Genomic DNA, 11,779 nt, shown 5'->3' on the forward strand with positions numbered 1-11,779 from the left:
CATGAGCCACAGCGAAACTAGTCATCCATTGCAAAAACTGAAGGCAGCAGAGTGGAGTCCATTTCACCCCGTATTTCTGTCATGCTTCTTGATGGACCATTCCTAAAAAGTCTGAGCTGCTCTCTTCATTTATAGTATCTTTTTGCCACTTAGATGACTTCACACACGTGATATTTTTTCAGACACCTTTTAACACAAGTGGTCTCAAAGCTTCCGGAGACAGGGATCCCTGGCACCCATAATTAATGCTGTGAAGCTGACTCCCTGAGTACACAAGCCTTCCAACTATTAACACATTCACTATATATGAATTAACTAACTTAGCCAGAGTTCTGCATCCGGTGCTCCCGATGTGGCCTTCTATATATTGGCGAGACCTGACGCAGACTGGGAGATCGTTTCGCTGAACACCTATGCTCTGTCCATCAGAGAAAGCAGGATCTCCCAGTGGCCACACATTTTAATTCCACATCCCATTCCTATTCTGATATGTCTATCCACGGCCTCCTCTACTGTAAAGATGAAGCCACACTCACTTTGGAGGAACAACACCTTATATTCCATCTGGGTAGCCTCCAACCTGATGGCATGAACATTGACTTCGCAAACTTTCGCTAATGCCCCACCTCCCCCTCGTACCCCATCCGTTATTTATTTATATACACACATTCTTTTTCTCCCTCTCACTATACCCCTTGCCTATCCTCTGGTTCCCCCCTCCCCCTTTTCTTTCTCCTTAGGCCTCCTGTCTCATGATCCTCTCATATCCCTTTTGCCATTCACCTGTCCAGCTCTTGGCTCCATCCCTTCCCCTCCTGTCTTATCCTATCATTTCGGATCTCCCCCTCCCCCTCCCACTTTCAAATCTATTACTAGCTCTTCTTTCAGTTAGTCCTGACGAAGGGTCTCCGCCCGAAACTTCGACTGTACCTCTTCCTAGAGATGCTGCCTGGCCTGCTGCGTTCACCAGCAACTTTTATGTGTGTTGCTTGAAATTCCAGCATCTGCAGATTTCCTCGTGTCAATGTTCTCTAGTTTGAAACAGGCCAAATTAAATAACTCATTGTCTTATACTACACCTCTAGAGCAATGGAGCCAGCAAGTCTGTGGCTCTACAGACAGTGCTTGTTTGAAAGGCTATCCTATCAAACTGATTACCACTTTCCATTTACATTGAGAACTGAAGACTGGCTCCTGTTTACAACAAGAGTTTAAACTAAGAATATTGGTTGAAAATTTAACTTATCAAAAACAAAACATTGATGTTTAGAAGCTCACAGCTGCTGTATTTAGACAGTTGAGCTCAGCAAAAATGAAAAAGGCCCTCTGGAGAGTGAATATCCATCACAACATCCAGCAGTGCGTACAGCAGACCCATTGCATAGGTGAGCAGGTAAAACAAAAAGCCTTTTCTCCTAATCTGATTGAAGAAACATCATACAGATGCAGGAATTAACTCTGGGCTGCTTAATCTAAAGGTGTATTCATGTTATCTGCTGTAATCTTCTTCCAAAATTACTTTCAATTGAAACCAAAGCAGTTGAAATGCAGAAGTATAACCCAACACGGAATTGATGCTATACGCATGTACAGTACTATGTAAAGTCTTAGGCATGTAATATATAGCTATGATGCCTAAAGCTTTTATACAGTACTGCGTTTATCATTGTGGAGCGGAAAGAAAGTTTGTACCATTTGGCGGGAGCAAAGGATATTGGCAATGGCAAGGATTGAGCACTGTGGGAGGGGTGTGGGACAGATGGCAGAGAAGGAGTGCCGGGTCAGGGGGTGGCATGGGTGCAGACTCGCCCAGCCCTGAGACACCAGTCAAGGTCTATTGATTCCAAACAATTGGTTTATTGATCATTACAGAATGTTTCTCTGGTGCTTCCCACTCCCTCCCCTCTCCGTTTCCCTTTTCCCAACCGTGATTCCCCTCTCCCTGCCCCCTTCCCCCTTCCCACTCTCAGTCCATCAAGGAGACCCATATCAGAATCAGGTTTATCATCACTCACATATCATGAAATGTGTTTTTTTTTTGCAGCAGCAGTACAGTGCAATACATAAAATTACTACAGTACTGTGCAAAAGTCATAGGCACCCTAGGTATATACATGTGCTTAAGACCTCTGCATGCACAGTACTGTATTTAGTGGAAAATATCTTCTTTATAGCCTCTGAACCAGGATACACAAATTGTAATAATATAATTTCATTATAAGTTCATGGACAGAAAACAATATGAGGGAGAAGGATGATGAAACTATGTCAGAGATAAAAGGGACAGAAAGAGAAAAAGGCCAAATATTGCAAAATCTTCAACAGTACATTCTGAATTCTGAAACTCCATACACAAAACTAAACATTTAAAGCCAGTGTTTTTTTTTGTTTTGCCTATTACTTATTACATCATGAGACATTTTCCTCATGTTAAATTATTATTGTTTGCCCTCACAACAGCTATTCAATCATGAGTGATCTGGCGGAGTTTCCTATGAAGGTGAAAACAAGAGGGAGTGGTGTAGACAGAGGAAGATGGCATATGAGTATACATACAAACATTAGAGTTGGGCCCGGACTAGGTCAGTTAGTATCTTGAGCCTGCTTCACCATTCAATAAAGCTGAATGTAACATCATCTCCGCATTCCCATCTTCCAATGACCCTTCATCCCCTTGCTTATCAATCCTGATCTTAAAAATATTCAAGGACTTTCTTCCTCAAAGTGTGATGGAAGCCAGATTCCCAAGGCTCACAATTCTGACAGAAAAGAATACTATTTTTAATTTAGTTGAAATGTACAACTACTTCTTTTGAACAATAGATCCTAGTTCTTGATTCTTCCACAAGAAACACATTCGCTTCATCCATCCTAAAAAGACTAGCCTGTATCTTTTATCTTTCTATCAAATACTCCTCTAAATTTCAGCAGATCCGACCCTGAAAATGGAGTCACAGGTAGACAGGGTAGTAAAGGTGGCATTTGGCATGTAAGCCTTAGTCAGTCAGGGCAATGAGAATAGTAGTGGGGATGTTATATTGCAGTTGTACAAGACACTTTTGAGGTCACATTTGGCATAACGTATTCAGTTTTGGTTACCCTTTTAATAGCAAAGATAACATTAATCTGGTAAGAATGAGGAGATTTATTGCTGGGACTCAAGGGACTGAGTTATGGAGAGAGGTTGAGCTGGCTGGGACTTCATTCATAAGAGGATAGAATAGAGATGTACAATTTCATGAGGAACATAAATAGGGTGAATGCACAGTCCTTTTCTTCGGGCTGTGGAACAAAGAAATGGAGGGCATAGGCTTAGCTGGGGGGGGGGGGGTGCGGTAATAGGAACCAGAGAGGCAACTTTTTCACTCAGAGCAGGGAGAATGGAACAAATTGCTGGAGCAAGTAGTCAAAGGAGATACAATAACATTTAAATGATACTTGGACAGTTACCTGGTTAGCAAAGCTTTAGAGGGATATGAGCCAACCGAACATAAATGGGGCTAGCTTAGCAACTAGTTTTACTTCCTTCATCCAAAATTGATATAAATTGTTAAAAAAAAAGTAAAAAAAAAAAGGATCCAACACTAATCCGGTAGTACAGCAAAAAAAAATTTACTCAGTATATTTTCTTAAAAAACAAGAAAATATGTACTGCAATATCTTCTCCCAGCACAAACAAGGTAATTCTTGCAGAAAACTGCAATGCAGGTACATGAAATCAATTTGAGATACTTAAAGCAGTGAGGTCAGCAAGCTTAATTAACAATCGCCCTCATTGGCCGGTTTTAATGGTGTTAACCTAAAAAATGAGAAAATGAAAAATTATCAAAAAAAACCCAGCAAAACAGCAGAACAGTTCAATCACAAAGACCAGACTTTTAATTCTTTATAACATTTCTTCCATTGAAATCAAACGCCCAGTTCAATCTTCTGAGCATTACTTGAACATATTTCCCATCATAATGCTGTGACCTCCAACCACGTAGAGTCCAGTGTTGGACACTAGTTGACTAACAGATAGCGTAAGTTGTTAGCATGTTTGAGATCTGCACATTTGTTTGCAACTACTGGCAGTTCAACACAAAATCTGTCAATTTTTGGAAAAAGAACTGCATTCCTGTTAGTAACCATTCACATAGTCTACTTTAGATCTGAAACTCAGTAGTAGCAAATTAAGCAACTTCTGTTAAGAAAAAAAACTGAAGAATGAGATCATACAAGAAGATAAAAATCATATAATTTCTTTTTAATGCTTAATGAATTATAACTAATACACGCACCACAATATTCATACTTTAATTCCTCAGGAAAGCAGCCTTAGTAACATAGGACCCCTCCCAGCCAGGTTATTCTCTCTCTCTTCTCTCTACTGTCAAGAAGAAGCATGACAGCATGCACTGCTAGGTTAAGGGTAGCTTCCATCCGACTATTATTAGACTCTTAAATGGACCTCTCATACACCAAAAGATTCAGATTCACATACTTATAATCATGTACGGGGAAACATACATTGAAATAAGTTAAATACAGTTGACAACCAGCATTACCCATGGATGTGGTGGGGCAGCCCGCAAATGTTGCCACGTGTTCTGCTGCCAACATAGCATGCCCACAATGTTCAGAACAACACAAGCAACAGCAGCAAAACAAGCCTCTTTTCTCCCTCCTACCCACCCACTCACACACACACACAGACCTCCAGCCTTCAGTGGGTGCACAGATTATCAGGCCCCTGACCTTGGTCTATGGTATCAACCCAAGGATTTGCCAATCACAGAATTTCAACTCCAGGCTTTGACCTCTCAACTTGCAACCTATTCACCACAGGGATCGCCGGTCTTCGTTCACAGCGCCTTCTGACCCTGCATCTGTCCATATAGATTATTGGCCATTGACCTCTACCACGTCATGGCCTTCCCACTGTCTATCTGCACTGCACTCTCTGTAACCGTAACACTGTATTCTGTTTTCCTTCTTACTACACTGACTTACTTACATATGGAATGATCTGTCTGGATTGCTGACAAATAAAGGCTTTTCACTGCATCTCTATACACTTGACAATAATAAACTAATATCAATACTATTTTGAATCATGATGGATCAACTTTACTTCTGAGTGTCTTAAATATTGCATCAATGCACAAAATTTCTTAAAGTCCTTTACTTGAATTAAGGTTCAATTATGAATTAATTGATTTTTGTTAATGATGTACCTAAAAAAGAGCATTAGTTCTCATGTGTAATCGTTTTTAAAATGTTCCTTAACATTTTAATGAAGTTCTTTTCATTTTCCTGTGACTTTTACTGCTACACAATACCATTAAATATTTTATTAAAAATAATCTTAACAGAAATCTGCTTTTAATTACAGGCAATGTGAAGCAGCACAAATGAAAATAACTTCAGGAAAATAAACATTCTTTAGAACATAAGAACACTTTGATGTCCATTTTAACTACAAAGAAATTGTTATCAAAATTTATTTTGTTAAGTTAATGAGGGAAGCAAAATAAGATTACTCGCTATTATTATATAGGGTACAATAGGAGTTCAAAGTACAAGTCGGTAGAGCAAAATGCTTATGCCGTTAAAAGTAAGTGATCTTTGGCAAAAAGTAACAGTTTTTGCTGAACCCTCAGTGGCTGTGTCTCAGCTGAATTATTGTACCCAAATTTTGGCTGTCATATTTTGGGAAAGAAATTGAGGTCATGGAAAGGATACAGGGGAATTTTATCAGCATGATACATAGGACAAGGATCTTGCAACAAGCAGAATATTAAAAAAAAGCTGTAATTAGTGGCCGTAACAGAGGCACTCAAGATCATGAAGGGTTTTAATATAATAAAGAAAGTTCAATGCCCTGGGAGGTTAGAGTCAAGACAACATTACGAGGGGAAAATATTTTTTATTCCGGTTCATTGGGTCATCGGTTATTCGGGGCAACTGCCTATTGGGGACAATTCCTAAAGAATAAAAAAAAAAATCAAGAAAACAGCCAAGTTCCCTTCATTTAGTTAGGATGCTCTGCCACTTAATTGGGACAGGAGACCAGTTATGTGCATTTGTGTGGCCTTTAGACACTACAGCGTGCTTAGAGCGAGCAGTTTTCAAATAGCACCAGTTACATGTGCTTGTTATTTTATATGACAGATGCTGATTCAAAAAGCAGTGCAGTTTATCATTCACAGATGGTGAGAAACATGCAGTCAAACAATTCAGAACTGTTTTGCTCACTGCTGTTTCAAGCATTCAGGCTTGGATGCCAGGAATGGCTGGGAATGAGCATGAAACAATACCACTACTTGAACAAGTTAGGAACTATGAATAATTTGAAAGTATCGCCAATCCTCTTGAATGTTACAATGAAACTGAAGATTATCCCCTAAATACCTGCACTGATTTTGTTGATTTACGGTCATTTGAAAGATCATGGCAATGTACAGGAGAAGAACTCCTCTATCAATAATCTAATAGGAACTATTACACAGTTTTATAGTACAGTACTATTACAGTATGGTTGTTCCAATTTGTTCTGTATTTCATTTAAATACATAATGTTTTACTCAATTAAATGGTAGTTTCTCTCTTTTAACTATTTCAACCTCAACCTATTCCAACCTAGTTCAACTTTTTAACCTCAGCTAATTGAGGCAGCCGCTTAATTGGGCCAAAATGTATTGGTCTTGATGTGTCCCAATTAAGAGGAATCCAGTGCAATGAGATTTTATTTTATATATCAATGATGACTTGATATGAAATGCCTTAAAGGACACTGAGGTATGTTTAGCAGCAGCTTCAAAAAAGGAACCAGATATACACTCAGTGGCCATTTTATTAGGTACATCTATTCGTTAAAGCAAATATCTAACCAACCAATCTTTTGGCAGTAACTCAGTGCCTAAATGCATGCAGTGTGGTCAAGAGGTTCAGTTGTTGTTCAGATCAAACATTAGAATGGGGAAGAAATATAATCCATCTGACTTTGGCCTTGAATAATTGTTGGTGTCAGATAGTAGCTCAGAAACTGCTGATCTCCTGGGGTTTTCATGCACAACAGTCTCCAACGAGTGGCAGTTCTGTGAGTGAAAAGCCTTGTTAATGACACAGGTCAGAGAAGAGAAGGGCCAGACTGGTTCAAGCTGACAGGAAGGCGACATATCTCATTTAACCACGCCTTACAACAGCGCTGAGCAGAAGAGCATCTCTGAACACACAACACATTGAACCTTGGAGTACAGGGGTAACAACATTAGAAGACCACGAACATACACTCAGTAGTCACTTTACTGGCCACTGAGGGTATACTGGAAATTTACTGCAAGGCCACATGGAAAGGAAAGGGATTGTGTGATTAATTGGTCAGTAACCCAATGGTGGACTGAGAAGAAAGCTCAGAAACAATGGTATGTTCAAGAAGATGTATATAATGCTGCAGAAAATAAGATTAACTCTGAGGACTCATGGGATTTCAGCAAGGGATAAAAATTGGTAAAGAAAATAACTACAAAGAAACGCCAAGAGAGCTAAAAACAGACTGAAAAGCCTTCCTTGGATGTATGCCAGAAGAATCAAAATGGCCAAGTAATAGTGGATTCTTGTAGACAAAGGCAGGATGAATAAGGAATAACAGAAACATTAAATAAGCAGAAAAAAATCATTCCAGAAGCATTGAGAAACCAGTACTGTACAATGAAATGTGATAAATTACTTACAGATTATCTAAATATGACAAGCTTCATCCTAAAAGTTGTAGGCAACAATGAACAGGGATGCATTGGTTTTGACTCCCTAAATGCATTTTAAAATGGATATTGAGGAAGATTGCACACATAGTTCTGTAAGGCGGGGGAGGGGGAGAGAAAGCAGATACTAATTTTTTGGGGCAAAGACAACACATGAATTGGAAATAATAGAATCTGACAAGTATACATTTTATATATAAAGAAGCAACTCCAAAAATGCTTTGTGTGACTAAACCTAGAGTAATTTGCATAGTTTTCTTCTTCTTGCCCAAGACAAACTGGATTTCAAGGGAGTATAGCACAAGTTCACAGACTGATCTTAGGATTTGGGAATGTGTTCTCTGAGGCGAACTTAATTGGGGCCAGAACTTACATAACCTAGCTATCTCATAGAAACATACTTAAAGGTTTAACAAGATAGCTACTGGGAATCCAGATATCAATATAAATGTCCAGGTACAGAGAAAAATAAAATTTGCCCAGTGAACTGTGAATCTTCAGAAACCTGTAATTAGACAGCTTCTGAAAGGTGGAGTTGAGGTTGAAAATTAGTCAGTTATCTTATTGAATGGATATGTAAGGCACAATGACCTATAATTGACTAATTATTATACAGGTCCACAATCCCTCACCCAAAATCCTTGGGGCCAGTTGCATTTCGGAATTCAGAATTTTTTGGATTTCAGACCCCCCCCCCCCCCCATACCAAAAAACAGGTATGCTCAAGTCCCTTATTTAACCTATCTCAGTATGGTGGACTTTAAGATCCAGCGGCGGACCAAACCTACACATATCCTTCCGTATACTTTAAATCATCTCTAGATACAATGTAAATGCTACGTAAATAATTGTTATACTGTATTGTTTAGGGAATAATGACAAGAAAAAATTTTATTTCCAACAAAAACATTCAATAAAACATAAAAATATACAGCTTCAAACGAACCGAATTAAACACATGGTAAATGACTTATTGGAATAAATGTAGAACGTCACTATCACTATAAAACTTCAGTAACTTGTCTTTCTGTTTATTTAAATCATATACAGTGGTAGTTCTGACACTACTTTCTTCAGTAAGACACCGCACAGACACACCACGATCAAGCTTCTGCAATAACTCCATTTTCTGTGTTATTGACAGAGAAGATTCCTTCTCTTTTTCTCATTGTTACCCATTGGGGTATCTGCAGCTCTTTTTTGACATTTTCACTGTGAAATTAAACACAAAGTCAACAGTGAACACAAAATATCAGCTAACAGCAAATGCAGGTGTAACCAGTATGAGCGCTGAGCCACAGCTGACGTCTGGTGGCCTCTGCTAGTGCTGCCACGTCACACCTGAGTGATGTCAGCTGTCGGCGAAAATAACTTCGGTTTTCAGAGCTTTTCGGATTTCAGAATTTCGGATAAAGGAACGTGCACCTGTATTCTTACAAAGAGTCCAATGGCTTCCTTCCGTGCAGTAACTTTCTATGGTCTTTGAATGACATCCTTCTGGCATTACTCACATTTCTTGTCAAACACAGCTAAAAGTTTAGAAAAGTTAGTTATCTCGTTATAAAGCTTCCTCTATATTCTTAATATTGCTTTGCTCACTGCTGCCCTAAATTAAAGTGGAAAGATGTTCTTTATTTACTCTTCCTTCTAGTGAGGAAGCACCAGTTAACTTTCCCACTTTGACCTGAAAAATGAATAGGTGGTGCCCCAACAGATATCAAACTCAGTAGAGTGTAAGAACAGTAATTTAGTCTTTGACATTAGTACAACAGGGTGAGTAAGTAGGCTGTCATGCAGTTAATCTGGCATCAGCAGCTCATCTAAAAGTTCAACACCTCAAAATAATGCTTCTTCAAGAGCCTGCTTTTTATTAATCCATGATCTGGAAAAATACAGCAGAGTACTCAAACCAGAGTTTGTGGATTCTATTTCATTACAATTTCAGTATCAGCACCCACAGTAAATAACCAAGTCAAATGCTCTGTCAACTCCTCCGACGGTTCAGTAAGTTTATCTGAAGCACGGCAGAGCCAGACAGAACATAAAGTTCCATGTCTGTGCTGAGTAAGCTCTCTGTCTTGGTAACAGTAGAGGAACTACGTTTGGGTTCACCTCTGGAGCAAGGAGAAGGAAATAAACTTAGCTAAAGTTTCCACTAATCACTATTCAATGACGCATGTTGTTATTTGCAGCTTTGGAAGTAATATGAGTACAGTACTGGAATCTTTAAGCACCCTCCCCAAAATCTAAGGTTGGACAACCTACCAATGTTGACTGTCAAAGGTCACACGTGAATAACAGCTGGCATTTTAAGAATTGAGGGTGCTAAATGTGTATAGAAGCACATTCCAACAAAATCATTGCTTTTTGATAGGTAAGCTTGCAACGATCATAATCACAAACTGTTTATAAAGGTGCGTTGGTCCACAACACAGTAGGAATAAATCATTCAAAATCAACACTGCATTTTAACAATTCTTTGGAATTTATGTTAAAATATTACAAATCTGAAATGACAAAATATTTTAAATTATCATGAGCAATGAAATGCTGCTGTTGCAATAATTTCTTCTACTACTGTGTTATGCTTCAAAATAGCAATTACTACCAACTCAGTAGTGTATTTGTCTCCAGTACTGTTGATTAGAGTTCAGTAACTGTGAACTGCTCATGCTCACTGCTGACTTCCAAATAAGCAACAGATTTACCTGGTATAATCTAGTTAGCCAGGTTATGAGGTTTGGACCTGACTGAATCCTCCTGAAGAAGCCTAGAACAACAAATGGATCCTTGGTGCCACAATGGAATCACACAGCGCCACGCAGAACCTGTGCTGCACACAGTATAGAAATTTACAGCCAGTTTACCCACAATCCTGGTTTAGCTGGAACTGTCACATGGGCTACACATTCTGGACATTTCCAAATGTCTCAGACTTTTAAACTCAGTTCATACTCAGCAGACTTCCTCTCAGCAATATCGCTTCATTGAAACCATTGGCAAAGTCTTCCCTGTGGTTAATCTAACCCGAGGCAGGATGCTCCTTGTGAATTCTTTATCTTGGGCAAGTAGAAATTGCCATACCTTGCCATCTGAGTGGACGTGTTCAGAAATCCTGTAGTTGCAGGATAATGTTGGTTGCTTCACAGCTTACCTGCAAAGCCTTTTCATGAGGGTAGTGGGAAGGTTATAATGGACTTCAGCAACTCATGTCCTCTTATCAGTTTTACACAGAACATAAATAGTCTTCTTTTAAGTTAATACTGTTGATATGATGGTTGGCATATCACATTTAATTTGTATTAAATGAGCTAGTAATGAAGCACAAACAAAACTTGACAATAATATGGAACAATTTCAAGAAATATTCCATCAATAACTTTTGTATTTTACCAAAATATATATGACATTACCAAAAATATACTGGACAATACAGAAAATATACCATTCATAAAGTTTTAAATTTTACAAACAGAAAGATGGCAAATAAATTTTGTTCTTTTTTATGCTGAAGAATAAAATATTCAATTTTGAACAGAACAGTAATGATATTTTTTCTCACATTGTATTCTCAGCCAATTAACTGTAATAATATAGCCGAGAAGTTGGAAATAGTTTAACTCATCTCAACCAGCATGATCTAATATTTTTTTAAAATCAAGTTCCTGGGAAAGTAAAGCGATTTTGGTTTTAAGAATGAAACACCAAGGATGGCTAGATATGAACATTCAGCATACAGGTCAATGGCAACCCAAGCTAAACTAAAAATAAATTCCATTTCAAACATTAACCAGTCTGGACTCTCTTAATCAGAAAGATCACAAAATTAGTGGTTAAATATCTTCTATGAGCACCTGTGCAACATTTCAGTAACACAGAAATGCAGTCTGAATTCAATTCATTGGCAAATGAATTATTAATACAGACTAATTTAGTGAGCTATTTTCCTCCCTGTATTTAACTTACTTTTTCTTATTATGGGGTCCTGTTCACTTCAAGAACATGGCTTGTAATAACTGTATGATACAAAACCA

At 38.4% G+C, this 11,779-nt stretch overlaps 1 protein-coding gene across 3 annotated transcripts in view; it reads right to left on the minus strand.

Moving 5' to 3' along the window:
• Nucleotides 1-3,669: 3,669 nt before the first annotated feature.
• Nucleotides 3,670-11,779, minus strand: part of wrnip1 (WRN helicase interacting protein 1) — a 70,645-nt gene continuing 62,535 nt past the window's right edge. For 2 of the 3 annotated variants that reach the window (XM_072283397.1, XM_072283393.1), the window contains one exon: nt 3,670-3,799. In XM_072283397.1, coding sequence (XP_072139498.1) covers nt 3,773-3,799 — 27 coding nt within the window. In that variant the 3' untranslated portion in view covers nt 3,670-3,772. Of the gene's footprint in view, nt 3,800-8,680; nt 11,057-11,779 lie in introns of those variants that run through there. The other variant, XM_072283394.1, reaches the window with a different exon arrangement.

This window comes from Mobula birostris, chromosome 19 (genome assembly GCF_030028105.1).
Source record: "Mobula birostris isolate sMobBir1 chromosome 19, sMobBir1.hap1, whole genome shotgun sequence".
In the NCBI taxonomy this organism is placed as follows: domain Eukaryota; kingdom Metazoa; phylum Chordata; class Chondrichthyes; order Myliobatiformes; family Myliobatidae; genus Mobula; species Mobula birostris.